Below are 17,949 nucleotides of genomic sequence, written 5' to 3'. Positions count from 1 at the left end.
AATAATCTTATAAGTTTAAGGGAAGTTCAAAATAAAATGCTATAAATTATATTGGAAAAATAGGCTATAAAATAATGAAAACAAATAACGCTAAAATACCACTCAACACATTATTTTCATGACTAGTCTTAGCAGTCTGCTATTTTTTGCTGTTCAGTCATGCTGTTGTTCTTTTTCGTCATTTGTTGAATCTTTACTCACGTTTGCAATAATTTGTTTGTTTGGCAATCTCAGCCTGGTTATCTCATTTGCTCCCAAAGACGTTTTTATTTATTTATGTATTTATTTATTTATTTATTTTTATGCTAGAGCAGTGTTTGAGGCTTTGATACAGCCTCTGACCTGAAGAGGTCGGTTAAAGCAATGGTAATTATTACAAAATTCGGCCATCAGGTGGCGGCAGAGTATAAGAGATCAACCAGGCCTACGTTGCAACAAGTTCTTTTCCCCAATGTTGACACATTTGTGGATAATGATGAAACTTGTCTATATTCTAATGCTAATTGCTGCAAAACGGAAACAGATACAAATGTACTTTTTTTCCTGATGAAAGAAGAGACTCTAAACTTTCTTTTGGTAGGGTCCATGTTTTTATAGCAGTAGAACACAATATTGTGGGCCTTGCAAAAATCTGTCCAAATCCAGTAAAACAGGAAACGGGGTTGCTTCAGTGAAAACGGCTGGGAGTGAATGAGTTAATAAAAACGGGCGAATAAGTGTTGTTAAGCAGTGTCGAAAGATAACTTGGGTTGATTTCATTGATCTCAGCCAGGTCTACTAGATTTGATGTATTCGAAGGACTAAGCCAAACCCATCCTGGCAGACCCCCAGCACCCCCTTTTTCCAGACTTTTGGCTATTGCCATCAGGAAGGAGGCCATACACACATAGCACTAGATTAGATGAGTCAATAAGATGTCGCAGAAGTTTCTTTTAAAGAAGAAAAAAAATTCCCCACCTAATAAGTTGTTAGGAAACACTGGCCTGTAAATGACATGACCTCCATGTCACAAAGCTTTTCAGTGGCATATGTTTTATATCTTTGACACTTTGAAAAGAAGAGCTTGGGGACACAGCGGACGTACACAACTGCTGAATCTTAAGAAAATATCCAGCACAGACCAAAACTCCAAAACAAAGAAACAGAGCTCAAGTCTCCAATTTTAGATTAGCACCCTTGGCAAGTGGAACGAAGTAAGTTTATTTGTGCTTATAATAAGACAGCTGTATGTTTGACTGTATTTTAACATGTCTTGGAACTGATACTGCATTTGTACTTTGTATTGGCCATGATACTAAGCTGCAAATAAAGGGAAGCACCCGTCTGAAAAGAGGCAGACGATAACTGTATTTAACTTATGAAGGGCAGTAGTTCATACACTATATTGTGTGTATGTGGATTTTCACTCAGCCTAGCTGATGATTTCAAGGGCAGAGAAAGTGTAGGGGAGGTTCTTGCATGAATTAGCCAAGAGAAGCAGCCTACTTCTTTGACTAGTAGCCCACAATGGCATACATATAACCTTTGCATAACCATAACTGGAGCCAGTTCCAATACACTTATAAATAAATAAATAAATAAATGTGAAGGTACACCTAGGACTGCTCTGATTGAAGCACAATTCAAATTAAAAGCCCTGAAAACAAATGTCTCAATTGAGATCAAAATTGAAATATAGACAAATCCTGTATTTTGGGTTCATATTTTTAAATACAACTGCAGAGGAAGTGCCTCACCAGTCATGAATCTCAACGCATGACAGGTTCAATGGTTCCCTTTGTAGGTTTTGTGTTTATGTGAAGCAAATAGTAAAGGACAACTAATAAGCTTTATTGTGTTTTTATCTCGGTGATGCCTGACTGAGTGACAGAAAGTTTGAATATGCTGTCTTGTGTGATATCACCACATTTGAATCAATCACATTGGGGCCCGGCAGGTAATGCTTTTGAAATACTTGCAGGCACTCAGGGACTCTTGTGAATATGGCTTCATATGTTATCATACAAGAGAATCGCATTAGATGAGGAAGACCTGGTGGACTCTGGTGGTGATGTCGTCTGCCAGTCAAAACACCTGGAGGTATGACAATCAACAACAAAATGTCACTGGACAGGCTGTCTGGCCGCATGAAAACATTTCCAAGATGGAGTTTGGATTTGTGAAAACCTGTCAAATGTGAAGTGTGAGGAAGTCAACCACAAGCCATGTTGTAATTTTCAAACAAATGAATAGTTCCAGTACTTTTTGTGCCTCAGAGGTTAACCCTGCTTTGAAAGAGCTTATTTTATGATGTACATTTTGATTTTTCTTTATTAATTCTCAACATAATGGCTTTGCTACATTAACCCTCGTGTTTTTTATTTAAAAAACAAAACAAAAAACTAAAACAAAAAACTAAAGAGTTACTTAATTGTAATGTATTACTTTGTTGTTTAATCATCAGAGCTATTAAGTTACTTTTCAAATGAAGTAACTGTAACTAGTTACTTTTTTGTAATATGAGCGATCCCACAAATGACAAAGGGGAAAAAATGCATGTGTGTTCTTACTGGTCTTTTAGTAAGTGGCTTTATTTATTCCTTTACCTGGCTTTAAAAGAGTGGCGCGTCTCGTAGTATGAAGTCATCGTAGAGGATTTTCAGACCAAGGATATCGTAATCATTGTCTTCTTCTACGAGCTGCTCCCACTTCTTCACCTTCACGTGGGGTTGCTGCAGCCGACATTTGGTACTGTCAACTTATTATGTTGTTAAATTTTACTTTTGGAAGACAAAATAACTTTCACATGCACCCAAAACAAATTTAAAATTGGGCAAAGGGGCACTTTGGGCCTCATTGCTAAAAGGGCCTCAGTATGGGCAACAAAATGCCACAAAAACGTCCATCCATTTTCCTGACAGCTTACTCCTCGCAAGGGTTGCAGGGGTGCTGGAAACAATCCCAGTCCGGGGTACACCCTGAACTGGTTGCCAGCCAATTGCAGGGCAGACAGTGACGAACAACTACTCACACGCACAAGCATACATATAGGGACAATTCTGAGCGCCCAATTAACCTGCCATGCATGTCTTTGGAATGTGGGAGGAGACCGGAGTACCCGGAGAAGACCCACGCCGGCACGGGGAGAACATGTAAACTCCACCCAGGAAGCCCGGACTCGATCTTGCGTCCTCAGCACTGCGAGGCGGACGTGCTAACCAGGGCTACAGGGCTTTTGGAGCCATCTTGTGGCATCTTGAGCGATGTATGATTAACTCCGCTCAAGATGCCACAAAATGGCTCCAAAAGCCTTGTATAATATTAGAGTAGTAATTCTTTACTTTTTTGTAGTTGGTTACATGCAGAAGGGTTCGGTCCCCATTCACAGGGTTTTACTGCTACAAGTTTTATATTCATTGATGCTTCCTAATTTTGTGTCATAGAAGGGACTCAATTTGACGAAGATGGCAAGTTCCGCTCTCTGTGGACGAACTCAACTGTGGAGGCCTTCAATAAGCAGTCCCAGTGCATGGTGGAGCAGTATGGCAACTATAGCATCAACCACAAGCTCCTGGATGGTCGCCAAACGCTGGAAGACATCGCCGACAACGGTGGACTCAATGTTGCCTATGAGGTTATTAAGATGTTAAACAGTTAACTTTCTATTGAACTCTGTTGCTAAACACAAGTCAGTGTCCACTGTCCAGCTTGTGTAACATGTTGGTATGCCTCCCCTACAAGGCTTATGTGAACTGGATCAAAAGGAACGGTGAGGAAGCCATACTGCCAGCTCTGGGAATGACCAACCACCAGCTGTTTTTGTCGAATTTGCACAGGTTTGTGGTGTGGGTCTGTGTGTGTTTATAAATCTGCTAATACAGATGTGTATTTATTCACACAGCTCTGGAAGCTGTTTTTTATTTTATGTAGTGAAACTCCCCATTCGAGGCCTGAAAGTAACAAGAATGTCGTTTTAACATAGAATTATCAAGTACAAGCCCAATTCCAGTGAAGCTGTGACAATATTTTAAACATAAATAAAAACTAAACACCATGTGCAAATGATGTTCAACCTATATTTAATTGACTACACTACATATTTAATTTAATACACTACAAAGACAAAATATTTAACATCCAAACTGATAAACTTCATTATTTAGCAAATAATCATAAACTTGGAAATTTATGGCTACAACACATTCCAAAACAGACGACAGTTAACCAACGTGTTACATCACCTTTTAACAACATTCAATTAACACTTGTGACACTAATTATCGAAGCCTTGTTGGTGGAATTCTTCCCCATTCTTGCTTGATGAACAGCTTCAGTTGTTTATCAGTCCGGGGTTTCCTTTGTCGCATTTTACGCTTCATAATGTGTCACAGATTTTCAATGGGAGACAGGTCTGGACTGCAGGCAGGCCAGTCTAGTACCTGCACTCTTTTACTATGAAGCCACGCTGTTTGTTGTAACACATGTAGAATGTGGCTTGGTATTGTCTTGCTGAAATAAGCAGGGGCGTCGCTGTCGTTGCTTGGATGGAAGCATGTTTCTCCAAAACCTTTTTGGAAAATAGTACAGATACCATTAACCTTAATGCACATAAATGAGCTATGAATCCAGTCAATTTGTGAAGGAACTCAAACGTGTTAACGTTTCCCTTCATCTGGCCATTCGAACATAGGTTGCCAAAACATGCCTAATTAAAATTAAACAGCACTAATAAACTAACCACCAGAGGTTGGTGGAACTTCACAAATGGAAATCAACATGGCCTTTTTAATAGATGTGATGCTTTAATATCCTGACATGACAACGGTCATACATTGTGGCAGTTTTGATATGGACATATTGCCGTTATCATTACATCCCTATTTATTAGACACACCAAATTTTTGTCCTTGCTTGTTTTTATGTAATATTGCAGTCTAATTATCACACACTAATTCGTTAGCAAACAGCCAATCAGTGTGATCAATTATCACTCAATGTCCACTTATTTTTTTAATTTTCTCCAGTCTCTCTGTTGTAACCTTTGATAACACCGTAAACTCACAAGCCACTTCCCTCTGAGAACATCCCATCTGAAGCCTCACAAGTGTCAGCAGTTTTAGAGCAACTGTAAAAGAGACACAGGACAAGTGAATGTTTCTTTTTCCCATCAGATGTGGTGTGGTGTGAGTCAAGAGGACAACCAACCCAGTCCAAGGCACAGCCCCTCCAGATTCCGAGTCATCGGACCTCTCTCCAACTCGCACGAGTTCTCCGAGCACTTTGCCTGCAAAAAAAACACGCCCATGAACCCCAAACACAAGTGCAAGGTTTGGTAATGCCTCGCAATAGACAGCAGAGGAGGAAAGGACAGACAGGACTGTGGAAGCTTACTGGCCAGAAGAACACTCAGTGCCCCTCAGCCTCATTTGTCATGACGAAATGTGCCTGATTTGTGTGGAGGATTGTTTTCCATTGCTTTATCATATATTTTTTAACTCCTGGGTGGTATTTGTCCTATTTTGTCTTTTTTTATTTGATGATATATGATGATACCTAAATAAAAAGGAGTACTTAATTGTGAGTTATTCCCAAGTTTTCAAGTACTTGCATTCGAGCCATAATATTTAAAATGCTTGAATTGCAAGAGCAGGATTTAAAATGGAAAGGTGCTGTGCCTGTTAATGAAGCCAATCCACAAAGATGTTCAATAACAAAAGACAGGTGTCGAGGCTAGCGCTTTTGTTATTTAATATTTCCATCACTACATAAATCATATTCCATCCACCTTAATTTAACTTTGACTGCCAAAGACGTTTCATGATGATTAGTAAAATTCCAATGAATGGAATGCGATCTTTCATTTCGTAGCCACATTGTATATGTAGTAAAGGCAATCAATATTCTTTTTGCCATGAAAGATGAGTTAAAATGCTCAAAAGCAACTGGCACTGTGGATTTTTTTGTTTTGTTTTTATAACGCCTGGGAGTCAAAGAGTTAAGACAAACCAACGTGATGCGTGTAACATAACACACATCTGCATTTTTTTAAAATCTTTTTTTTATTTTTATTTTTTATTATTTATTGAAAAAAATAACAATACAAAACACAACAGCCAGGGGGAGACAAATACATATGAAATAAACTTCTACAAAAATATATTATACAGTTCACATAAATACAAGGTTTTGCTTGCTTTCTTATTTGTGGAATGACCAATAGACTTAATATATTGTTTGACTTCATTTTCGAACATGAAAAAAATAGGTCTCTGCTTAATGTATCGACATTTGTGTATGTGCCATTTTGCCAATATGAGAACAAAATTAATGATAATATGAGAACAAAATTAATGATATGAAAAGCGTTTTGACATCTAGATGGATAACTATTGAAGCCAGCAGTATATTTTCAAAGCAAAGAGAAAGTTGTGGTTCTAAAATAATGAAAACAGAATTATAAGTATCTTTTCCCAAAATGTTTTGGAAAACGGGCAATCCCAAGACAAATATATATAAATATATATCCTGAGGAGAATTTTCACAAAAAGAGCAATCACCAGCAGTGTTAATATTTTTCTTCATCCGCTGTAGAACAACTTTGCATGGATAACATCTATGAATTATTTTAAAAGATACTTCTTTAACTTTGTTATTGATCAAATATTTGGAGGACACATACGTCTGCAATTACGCTGCATTGCATTCGGTGTTCAAATGGATGTCACGTGTTTCCGGTGGTGACGACAGCGCCAACAGCAGTCTTGGCAAAACAGCGAAATATACTGAAAAATAGAAATTATATTACTTCAAGTTAGTTTGCGTTAAGATAATGGCTATGTTTAGTGTTAAGTTACGTTTAGGCTTTAAAAAAAAAAAAAGAAAAAAAAAGACGGTATTGGAAGTCACGTGTTTCCGGTAGCGCTCCACTCGCCCATGGTCTGCAGCTAGACTCTTCTCGCCGGCTTCCTTGCCTTGCCTTGGTGACTGACGGTCATAACCCGAAGGGGTTACTCTTCTGATGATGAAAAAAAATCTAATTTATCCATAAAAGAATGGATGGCACAAAAGACATGCCGGCGTTTAAATGCATGCCTGAAAGAATGACACTCGGCATCACTCGAATCCTTGGTGAGTATTTTCATTCAGCGTCGGAGCTTGCAACAAATGCAACATTAGTTTACCAAGCTAAGATGTTAATACTGTAGCACTTGACGAATACAGTAAACTCAAAATCGTGTTTCTTTCGTGCCAGAGAACATGCCTGGTGTTGTCGATGTGCTGCTCACAGAGAAGGAGCCTGCAGAGAAAAGGAGTCTGCTGTCGTGGGAACAGGTGAAGGAAACCCATCCCAAACGCTGCAACGGTTGATAATTAAATGTCACATAATTAACAAACCATCTGTTTCCTCCTCCCCTCAGAAAAACAATTGTATTTTACCAGAGGACCTACGAGATTTTTATCTGACAACAGATGGCTTTACACTTACTTGGAACGTCAAACTAGACAGCAAGTGAACTTATTTTTAGTATTCTAACACAGTGATTTCCAACTTTGCTACGAAAAGCTATCAGGTGTGTAGGAAACTATCCAAAAAATAAAAAAATAAAAAAATCATCATTTACTATTAATAATTTCTCATCAATCTATACCAGTGATGTAAAATGATTGGCAATTTGGCAGAACAATTAACTGCCAGAAACCTGAGATGCCAAATTTACAGATGTCTCCATTCTATAACAAATGAAGGCTATTTTATCTTTTTTTTTTTTTATGACAAAAGTGCCTATCTAGTGCATCCATCTCTTGAAATCCAAAATAGTGTTTTACTAAAGAAAACTAGATTTCACACTGAGTAAGCCTATGTAAATTTCTGAGTTAATTGCAACAAGCCCATCATTATTTTCGGATGCAGTACAGTGTACACTTTTTTTTTATATGATTTGTTTGGTGGTGTCACTGTTGGTTGGGAAACACTGTAGCAGAACATGTACTGAACTAACATTAAAAGTTTTCAATAAAACAACTATATTTTTCAATGTTATTTTTTGTTTCCCTCAGATGAATCTGTTCCTTTAGGATGCATGACAGTTAACAGTGTGGAAAGATTGCAGCCTCTTCTCCAGCCAACACCAGTTTTCTCTCTGCCAAATACGCCGTCACTGGCTGACCTAGACTGGGAGGAGAGCAGTGCTGAATGTGGTAAAGCTCATCAGTGAAATTCTGTACTCATGTAACAAAATCAGTAGTTGCAAACTTGCTATGTTGGTTGTGTAAAATTCACCAAAAAAAGATAATTTTATTGTTGTGATCCAACAGGGTTGGCAAACGCTTCCACCCCTCCACATTTTGATTCTCGGAGCCGCATCTTTGAGTTGGATTCATGTGGTGGGAATGGCACGGTGTGCTTGGCATACAAAAACTCCACACCAGGTGCTCTAAGTTCTTTTGTCAAAAAAAAAAAAAAATAATTGATTTGAGTGCCACCAATTTACTTACATTATTTTCTCATTCCAGGTGTGGTAGCCCAACAGAGTGAAATTTGGTTTCTCGACCGCTCGCTTTGCTGGCACTTCTTGACAACAACTTTCTCCTCTTACTACCGCCTGATGATCACTCACTTGGGCCTGCCTGAGTGGCAGTATTCTTTTACACCTTATGGCCCCAGTCCGCAAGCCAAGGTAGCAAATACAGTTATTCTCCAAATACTTTATATCAGTGATATGTCTTGATAGAATAGAATCAAGGTGCACTTTTATTTTTTGTCATTCTGATATCACATGTACAATGTTTGTAGATTAAAACTCAAGACGCAACATTCACAAAAATAATGTACATTCAGAAATCAAAACTTTGCTTTTCATTTTCTCATTTGTTTTTGTGTTAACTCGCTAACACACATTCCCTCCACAGCAGTGGGCATCGCTGTACCAGCCGCTGACATTCACAAGTGAGCTCAGCCTGACTCATTCTGCTGGAGATTCGCACCTCAACAAGTTCGATCCCACAAAGGCTTTTAAAGCCAAAGCCAAGGTGCCCACCCCTAAGAAGAAGCCATCCGCGCCATGCAGCCTAGCGAGCAATGCTAAAAGCGCAAACAGCAGTGGAAGACCTGGCGTGGTGAAGCGATAAAACAGATCCGCTTCTTTCAACCAGTGTAGTGTAAGTGATCACTGAATTTCTTCTTGCATAATTATATTTATATTACAAAGATTGAGATTGTTGTAAATATTACACTTTTGAATGTATTTATCAATTATGATGCAACATAACATATATGCATATATTGTGAAGACTGAAAATAAAATTTGGGTGCTATTCCTTCATCACATGGTTGACAACTGACACCATGAATCTCATAATGTCAGATTTTCAATATTATAGCTGCTAATGTTTTCACTATTTATAACTCCATAGAAAAAGCAAGTGATGTGATGATTCACTTTAAAGTGTAATGCCCATCGAGTATGGCAGCATTCACGTGATAAGACTCCGGTGGCTCAACTTTAGGCTCAAGTATTTTTCAAGTTCTTCCAACATCAAGGTCATATTTTCCATTTTTGCCGTCTGCCTGAATGAATAATAGATGAGCACCTATTTCTCTGCAAAATATTAAAGTTGCTACTGTAGGCTGTGAAAGGGATACGTGACTCATTGAGCCAATTTCAGCAGTAAAAAGTAGTGTTGTTCCGATACCCAGTTTTGCAGTATCGGCTGATACCGTACCGATATCTAGCTTGTTTGTTTGTTTGTTTTTCAAACATAAAAAAGCTGCCCTGCCATTGGTCCAGAGCATTCAAGGGCCAATAGGATATCTTGGCTTGGCATGCAATGAACATGTCACACATCATTGAATGTTGTGCACGAGCAAGACACAAGATGCTGCATCCAAAGTCCTATATTAGTGTTGAAAATAATGGTATCGGCATGTTACTTGCAGTACTTGCTGATGAAGATGCCACTATTTTAATGCAATATTGGGGCCTTTACACGACACTTGTCAAAAGTTAGAATGAAGTTGATAACTTCTAAAAACCATTTTTTACGCTTGCTGTTGATTGAAAATGACTTCACCTGTGCTGCGGAAGTAGGTAACGGCCAATCATGGCTCACCTATTTTCTGTTTGGTCAGCAAACTGAGCCTACACAGGTGATATCATCTTCAGTTGACAGCAGGTGGGGAAATTAGTTTTTAAAGGTATTAATTGTACATGAAAAATAATGAAGTTATCAATTCATTCTGGATAAAGTATTACGGTAACTTTTTACTGCTGAAAATGGCTCACTGAGTCAAGTATCCCTGTAGCCTGGAGGCAGCATCTTATTTTGAAATGGCTTGGTCAGAACCATCAAAAAGCCCAAAACGGGTCATAATACTGCCTACGGTTTATTTGAAGGAGGTAGAATTGTAATACAGTTAGTGTAGCACTCAGTTACTCCAAAGTTAGGCCAACTATAAAACACTGCAACCTCAATTCATGAAAAACATGTTAGGTTTCAGTGGCCAGTCTCACTCCTGTTTGTAAACAGGGTGTTGAACATTTGCAAATAATACGAGTATGTCTTCAACCTTAGCTGAGTGCCCTTTCTCTTTCAGTTACAATAAGCAGCTTAACAAGTGATGCAAATTGTAATCAAGATACTGTACATACACGCAAGTCTCATCTTTGCGGTTCATCCGATCAGAGCAATCTTGGAATGTGTCCACTACGCATGTGCACACAGCTTGACATGTTCCATACATCTTATTAGCTGGGGGCCTCTCACACGCACAAATCAGTGTCAGTGTTCTGTTTTTCCAGTGGTTCAGTCTCCTTCTCTAATGTTTGATTGAGTCCAGCACAATTTTCAGACAGTGGAGGATGGTGAAGTTCCACCAAGACCATGTAGAACCCCGCACCCACTACACCTCCAATCATAGGGGCGACAATGGGCACCCACCACCAACCATTTCCGGCCCTGCACAGATAAAGAAAATACAAAACTGATAGATCAACAAGCAAATCATTTTTACATGTTAGCATCAAGCATGTTTATATTTCTGTCTTCTGGGACATAAGTCGAGAATTGCCCAACTTCAGCTGTATTATTAGAGGCAGGACGCCAGCTGTGTGTCAGGGGGTAAATTGACACTTCATTCTCCCACACGGCTGAGTTGAAAGCAGTTGTTGCTGTCTGACAAGGGGGTACTATGTACAGTGAGGTCCATAAATATGGGTCATTGGCACAATTGTCATATTTTTGTCTCTAAACGCCACCACAATGGATTTGAACAAGATGAGGAATTATAACCATTTGTATATATGTTCCGTCTCCTTACTCTGAAATCTCTTTCCAGAATGTCACTAGTGCATCAAGAGAGATAAAGGATTATTGGATTAGAGCTTGAGGACCTTGTAGTGTCAAATTCCTCCATACCTGAACACATCAACCCCCCAGCCTGCGATGGCTGTGAAGAGCCTCGGTCCGATGTCTCTGGTGGGGTTGATCGCGTAGCCGCTGTTGCTGCCCAGAGAAATGCCAATTAACAACACCAAGAGGCCCACGATGGTCGGCTCGCTGCCTGCTGCGGCTGGTTTGTTTTTCTGGTCGGACAATGCCATCAGGCCCAGCAGAAGCATAGCTGTACCAAAAACCTGGCAACAACACAATTAAAGTCATGACAATGCCTGCAGAATAGTGTTAATTCCATCAACGAAAACGAAACAAAAATCATTTGGTCAACACATATTTCACTAGACTAGATTAAAACCCCCATTAATAAACAATAATTGAGACTAAATCAGTCTGCATTTGCGTTGACTAATGACGACGAGAAGAAAATGTACTTAACTTCATAAGAACTGGACAGAAATCAATGGACGTTATTTCAGCTCATGAACAAAAATGAGATGAATATATGATTTTGTAAAATCTTGTCTCTGCTAATCTGTTACTATGACACTGTCATGTGACACACCCCCTTTCAAATCTGCAGATAGCGAGTACAACATGCACAAACATTGGACAGACAGGAGGTGGATTTAAGGTGAAAGGTTAAAAAAAAAATCGTATAATGTAGCATTAATCCAACAGCTATAACGTTCCAACAATAATGTTAATCCAACCGCTAACTAATGCTGGCTATTGTACTAGCTTGTAGCATGGGGCCATAAGTAGCCAATTGTTGATATACTGTAATTATGTGTGAAGTCGTTTTTCATCAAAAAGATGAGAAAAAAATTTGATGTGAAATAGTTTTAGATCCGAAATGTTCAACGTAATCTGCTGACAAAAAAAATACACGGGTTAAATGATTGTCTTGACTAAAACTAGACTAAATGGTGAGAGTTTCTATTGACTAAAACAAATAAAATTATGTTTTCTTGGACTAAATTAAAGACTAAAATGCTAGATTTATAGTCAAGATAACTAAATAAAAACGGGATGATGTTGACCAACTATGATAAAAACTAACAATAGTGATTGAAACTGGACTAAAACAGACTAAATTTAAAAATGGCAGATAAAAATTAACACTACTGCGGAATGCTACGCGTGAAAAGTTCAACAAATTTTTATGCCAAGGGTATTTAATGAATGCATACTGTACCTGGTCAATGAAACCCCCCAGCAAGGAGAGGTACGGGGCGGGATATGTGGCAAAGATACTAGCAGTTGCCTTTACACCAGTTGCAGTCAGATTCCCCCCACAGTAGTCATGTATTGCCTCTGCAAACAAAAAAAATACACAATCAGATTATTTGTGTGAAAGGAGAAACTTTTCAACTTGTTTGTGCAGTGTGTCCTCACCATAATACACTGCATAGACTGACGCTGCGGCCAAAAAGGAGCCCAACAGCTGTGAAAAACAATAGAGGGGGAGCATCTTCCATGCAAGGCGGCCAAACACGCACATGGCGAAGGACACTGCTGCGTTCATATGAGCACCTGGTGGAGTGACAAGCGCATTGTGGCGTAGATAGCTGTTATCTTTTATGATTTACAAATTAATATACCTGAAACTTTCCCTCCAACATGACTCCCCATTGCAACACCCAGCCCAAAGCCCAGATTGATGCTTATGTAATGTCCAAATTCTCCTTGTCCGGTCACCACCTGCGCCACAGAACCAAGGCCAAACACCTGGACACAGAATAAATACACTGCTAAGGTCACAGTGCGGGTGATGAGTAAAAGACAAGACAAAATATATGATTAAGTCTTTGCAGCAGACTGGATGTGTAAACTAGCAAAAAGGGGGAAAAAAGGCGCAGGTTAATCCTCACCTTCAAATCGCTCCAAATAAAAGTCCCATTTCTGAAGCCAACTCACAAAAAAGCTTACACTGAGCTATTCATTCAGGGAACAGGAAATGTGTAGTTCCGCCTCCACAAACCATGTACCCTAAAGTTAAAATGTAAACAGAATGTCTGAAGTCCAAGATAGAAAGATGTGTTGTTGTTCCAATTTATTACTGGGCTTCACGTTGTCTCTGTCCCAGTTCTAAATATGGGATCGATTGGAACAGCAGACAAACATGTGACTCTCGCGACCCCTCTCCACGTGGCCCCCTGGCTGACACTTCTTCAGGTCAAATCCTCTCCCACGAACACAAACATGTGAGAACAAAACACATGTTTGGGGTAGAAGAACACAGGCGCAATAATATTCATCCTTAATGCTTTCCTGTGCCTAAATGTAAGCAAAATTAACAGACAAAACATTTTGTTTTTAATTTTGTTATTACCACAAATCACAAAGAAATTCATTTCTTACCATCATTACATATGTGCAAAGAGTTTCAGCTAGTCCCACACGAACAATTTCGTTCCTTAATCGAAAAGATCGGGTCACAAGAGGTGCTTTTCGCAGAGAGACCCCTTGATCGACTGATTGTGCAAAGTCCTTCATTTCTTCTTCTTGGAGTTTGACTATTTCTCTCATTTGGCCTTTTTGTATTGCAAGGCTATTTTTAACAACTAAGAGTAAAGATGTAATGCAAAGAGATCCTGAGTTCAGCCTTGAAAAACTAACATGCTGCCCACAGAGTCCACAATTCCAAATGGTAGTCTCGCCAACAGGCACCTCTGTCCTCTAATCGAATTTCACGCTTCCAGTGTGCTCCCCTCTCTCGCTCGCTCTCTCGCTCTTTGTTACACATTCCAATTGGGACACATTTTATAGGGGTGACACACACCCCCTCCCACCGGATATGAGCTAACGGGCACACAGACAGCTGCATCCTCCAATAGCTTTGCTTTGTGAGAAAGTACTTGACCAATGAGGAAACTTTTATTTAAAACATCTGTTTAACATCATTGGACAAGAAGTAATTTGCATTGATTACACGAAAACAATTAAATGACTAACTTCTCATTTTTAGTGTCAATGTAAAAAAAAAAAAAATGCTGTTACAATCTGCACATTCATGACATCCCTTACACAGCACCAGCATATGGTACTTTTTTTTTCTTTTTTTTTGCGGTGGTGGTGGTGGGGGGGTTTGCTCTAACATCATAGTAAAAAAATCAAATATACAAAAACTCACAAGCTCAATTTCAGCAAATACAAACTCTTAATGCTGTAAAATGTCTATTTTTAGTTCTTGACAACCTGTAAAATGTCTAGTTGGAACACTGCAGTGCATAATAATTTTAACAAAAAAAAAACTATGTTTTGACTTTTGAATAAATACAATTATCATTCAATTGTGAGGTCTGTTTAAAAATCTTAAAATTATTCTGCAATAGTTGATGACTTAAATTAGGCTGAGTGCCATTTTCATAAACTGTTTATAAAAATCAAAAATAATTTGCATAATAATTTGGAATGCAGTATAAAGTGTTTATCCTGCTTATGTTTGACATTGAATGAAAAAAAAAAAACTGTTGAAGATTGAAACTCTTGTTCATTTTTCAAAAACATTTCAGATATGATATCTATGATATAATATCCATAAATCCTCTTCTCAAAATGGTAGATAACCATTTGAATTGGCACAAAATTCTTAATCGAATTTCCCATTACGGCAAATTGACCTCATCAGAAAAAAAAAAAAAAAAAACTAAAAAAATAAATAAATAAAAGCCACTTGTAAGCATAATAGAATCTGGGTTGGGGGATGTTGTCCTTAACTATTATTGGAATTTCTTTTCCAGTGGTCTTTCAGCAGTTGCTGAAAAATTTAGGGTCAATAATATCTTTTTCCAAAGGTCCTGGTCGGTATGGACCTTTGAAAGTGCTACCAAAACTTTAAATGTGTTTTTCTCAAAATTAGCCTGGCAACATTATTAAATTTGCTGTAACTTCGGCATGTTTTTAGTGACGCAGATGTATTATATGTCATTTTAAAGGGAAAGAAGTGTATAATTATAATATATGAATATCTTATTTTAATTTTTTTAGACCCATGGCGACCATTTAGCCAGAGTCGGTCACATGTTGAAATTGTGCACAATAAATTTATTAAGATTGCTTTTTTAATTGAAGCAACATTATATTACCGTAATCAATAAATCTGAATATTTTCCAAATGTGGTTATTTGCGCCACATAAAAATAAACAATTGGATTTGTCACTATTTATGGCTTATTAGATAACGAGTAAACTGGTCTGGCCTACTAGAGATCAAAGTGGGGCAAATGTGACCCCTGAACTGATAATAAAATGAGTGATGCCTGTGTTCAACACTAGGGAGCAGCATTGAGTTGATTACAGTACACTTTAGTGTAGCTTTACACACACAGCAGAAGTTATTCCATCTGACAGTTCATAAAGAGATGAATGAATAATCCAATAAATACAGTGCTGAATAAGTGAACAACTTACAAATACATTGTTACCGTACTGTTCTGTATTTTACTGTATTTATTTGACGTGAGTTCATGTCTGGGGTCACGCCAGTGTTAAGTTTGATTTCATGACCTGTTAAATTGGGTTCATGACTGTGAGGTCAAGTGTCTGTTATCTACTGATGTAACAAGTGTCTGTTTTGACCTGGTGTAACTAGCATCTAGTTTCAACTGGTTTTAGGCTATGTGATGTCAAGAATCTTTAATCCCTTCACCTGGTCAACAGCCAATCAGATATTCCATGTCAGTCCTGTTACCCACATGTCTAGCCACAACCAATCAGATCGATTCCTTGTCTATATAAGCCTCCTGAGAAGTGTGTGTCTTTGTCAGATTATTACTTCTGTTACCACTGTCCTCTGTGCAACTCTCTTTGTTTCTCATGTAGTCGAGTTTGTTCCACGCCTCTCGTTGTGAATAAAGAGTTAAAATCTTATTTGTGTCTGCACTTTGGGATCCAACCCTCAGCTCATGACAGTGAGGAGGAAACATCTTGTGAAAATACATTTTACTTTGACTCAAATACATTTTAGAGCCTGCGCTTTATTATATCTACTTTCATTTAATGAAGTTATCAAAAAAATGCACAGTTTTCACTTTTGGACTCAAATTTCAGCGAATGCACTTTTTTACTTTTACTTTAATAAACAAGTCGAATTAAGTATTGATAAATATATTTAAGTATAGAGTGTGAGGTGAGGCTGGGAAAGGAGAACCTCACCTTGTATATGAAGGGTTAAAAATGATTATATAAAATTATTTTCTATTTTAGTTCTCTGGTCTATGCTTTATATTGATTTTCTTTTTTTTTTTTTTTTTTTATTAATCCAATAATGTCCATGGTTTCATCATTTAAACTGCGAGAAATGAGATGGAATGTGAGGCAGCAAGCAGTTACTGCAGTTTTAATAGGCATTATGATTTTCCATAGCCAGGCTAATGTTTTTAATATTTGTGTGTTACATTTCATTGCTCTTGGGAATAATTCTTATACTGCATCTACAAAAAAAACACAACTTTTCAAGAAATGTAAAAAAAAAACAGCTTTGTTGAGTTCCTAAACACAGTTTTTATTATTATTATTATTATTATTATACTTATATTGCTAGCCTATTATATACAGTTGCACACTCACGTCAACACAAAACATCACAAAATAATGTTCAGTCGCTAACTGAATGGGCCGTAAAAACTCTCTAATTTATTACGCTATCATTGATTAAATTGGTACAAACATGGACAGCGCCAACCGTCCTCATAACAATGTGCTTACACTGAGCCCCTGACCGAACAAAAAGTTTTTCAATTTATTACAAAAGTAAATGCCTTTGTAAAGTCATCGGTCCAAACTCATTTTCAAAGATCTGCGAGAGCCATGAGTGATGCAATAAATGTGACAATTAGGCCACATAGCTTACACAGGAAATTGAGGAAATACGCAGTTTTACAACACTTCTCAGACATTTTGAATGTTGAAGAGTGTCGATTGATTTGTTCTCAAGTTACAGTCACCACTAGTGTTGCCAACTTTCTCATCCCGAAATAAGGGACAGGTGCACGGCACGGTGCCATGGTGGTGTGAGCATGATGTGTGAAATCAGTGTATATTCTGATTAGATTCGAAATGCACAAAGTTTGTACATTCCCTTTAATCCTTACGGTAGGCCATCATTATGTAACCTCATACTAAACCTCATAAAAAAACAAAATTTGCCTCTTTACCTAAAAAAAAAAAAAAAAAAAACAGGTGCAAGAAAAAATAAATGCAAAAGAGGAGCGTGACTCACCAAATTTACTTTTTCCATTTAGACTTTTCTTTCTTTTCTTTCTTACAGGTTTATCCATTCTCTCTTCCTAACCGACCGGACAACACTACACATTATTATTATTATGATTATTTTCTAGCCAGTTACGCAGTATAAGCCGCGACAACAAATGCACGTGATGATGCCTGATGCCTGTGATTGGCTGACAGGTGCCGTGCTTCGTAACATTGCCATTTTAGCTGATCTAGGACCTGTAGAGTGCGGTTTGCTGTGTTAAGCGCTGATTGCGAAACTTGCCAGCAAGCTAAATTCTCGCAGTATTTGTTCATAAATAGTACGAGAATATATCTTGTATTGCTTCTGCTGATACGTTC

At 38.1% G+C, this 17,949-nt stretch overlaps 2 protein-coding genes and 2 long non-coding RNA genes across 6 annotated transcripts; 2 read left to right on the top strand and 2 right to left on the bottom strand.

The window, feature by feature from the left end:
• Positions 1–898: 898 nt before the first annotated feature.
• LOC144024049 (uncharacterized) lies at positions 899–5,554 on the top strand. Its single transcript, XR_013284660.1, has 5 exons — positions 899–1,193; positions 1,961–2,079; positions 3,423–3,613; positions 3,721–3,815; positions 5,151–5,554. It is a non-coding gene; the product is annotated as an uncharacterized LOC144024049 (long non-coding RNA).
• On the bottom strand, positions 4,109–5,456 carry LOC144024050 (uncharacterized). Its single transcript, XR_013284661.1, has 3 exons — positions 5,185–5,456; positions 5,042–5,104; positions 4,109–4,546 (listed from the first exon to the last, which is right to left on the bottom strand). It is a non-coding gene; the product is annotated as an uncharacterized LOC144024050 (long non-coding RNA).
• Positions 5,555–6,910: 1,356 nt separating the features above from the next.
• tpgs2 (tubulin polyglutamylase complex subunit 2) lies at positions 6,911–14,867 on the top strand. 2 transcript variants are annotated; one of them, XM_077529126.1, is made up of 8 exons: positions 6,911–7,107; positions 7,232–7,311; positions 7,398–7,485; positions 8,038–8,178; positions 8,296–8,409; positions 8,494–8,657; positions 8,890–9,138; positions 11,315–14,867. In XM_077529126.1, the coding sequence occupies exons 1-7, from the start codon at positions 7,032–7,034 to the stop codon at positions 9,106–9,108; spliced, it is 882 nt and encodes a 293-aa protein (XP_077385252.1). In that variant the 5' UTR covers positions 6,911–7,031; the 3' UTR covers positions 9,109–9,138; positions 11,315–14,867. The 2 variants fall into 2 exon arrangements, with proteins under 2 accessions (XP_077385252.1, XP_077385251.1); XM_077529125.1 differs by lacking the exon at positions 11,315–14,867 and having other exon boundaries at positions 8,890–9,305.
• Positions 8,714–14,112, bottom strand: aqp7 (aquaporin 7). 2 transcript variants are annotated; one of them, XM_077529123.1, is made up of 7 exons: positions 13,434–13,449; positions 13,245–13,362; positions 12,975–13,101; positions 12,769–12,906; positions 12,569–12,687; positions 11,395–11,612; positions 8,714–10,935 (listed from the first exon to the last, which is right to left on the bottom strand). In XM_077529123.1, the coding sequence occupies exons 3-7, from the start codon at positions 13,003–13,005 to the stop codon at positions 10,740–10,742; spliced, it is 702 nt and encodes a 233-aa protein (XP_077385249.1). In that variant the 5' UTR covers positions 13,006–13,101; positions 13,245–13,362; positions 13,434–13,449; the 3' UTR covers positions 8,714–10,739. The 2 variants fall into 2 exon arrangements, with proteins under 2 accessions (XP_077385249.1, XP_077385248.1); XM_077529122.1 differs by lacking the exons at positions 13,245–13,362; positions 13,434–13,449 and adding an exon at positions 13,735–14,112.
• Positions 14,868–17,949: the final 3,082 nt, after the last annotated feature.

Source organism: Festucalex cinctus, chromosome 8 (assembly GCF_051991245.1).
Source record: "Festucalex cinctus isolate MCC-2025b chromosome 8, RoL_Fcin_1.0, whole genome shotgun sequence".
Lineage (NCBI taxonomy): Eukaryota > Metazoa > Chordata > Actinopteri > Syngnathiformes > Syngnathidae > Festucalex > Festucalex cinctus.
This window is presented reverse-complemented; position numbering and strand designations above follow the sequence as displayed.

Excerpts from the sequence above, each read along its gene's own strand:
- aqp7 (XM_077529122.1), bottom strand. The coding sequence starts at position 13,902 with ATGAGAGAAATAGTCAAACTCCAAGAAGAAGAAATGAAGGACTTTGCA. Across the intron at positions 13,102-13,734 it reads TTTGCACATATGTAATGATG|GTGTTTGGCCTTGGTTCTGT; the intron begins GTAAGAAATGAA and ends TTCTGTGTCCAG. Across the intron at positions 12,688-12,768 it reads AGTCTATGCAGTGTATTATG|AGGCAATACATGACTACTGT; the intron begins GTGAGGACACAC and ends TTTTGTTTGCAG.
- tpgs2 (XM_077529126.1), top strand. The coding sequence starts at position 7,032 with ATGGATGGCACAAAAGACATGCCGGCGTTTAAATGCATGCCTGAAAGA. Across the intron at positions 7,486-8,037 it reads TTGGAACGTCAAACTAGACA|ATGAATCTGTTCCTTTAGGA; the intron begins GCAAGTGAACTT and ends TGTTTCCCTCAG. Across the intron at positions 8,658-8,889 it reads GCCCCAGTCCGCAAGCCAAG|CAGTGGGCATCGCTGTACCA; the intron begins GTAGCAAATACA and ends TTCCCTCCACAG.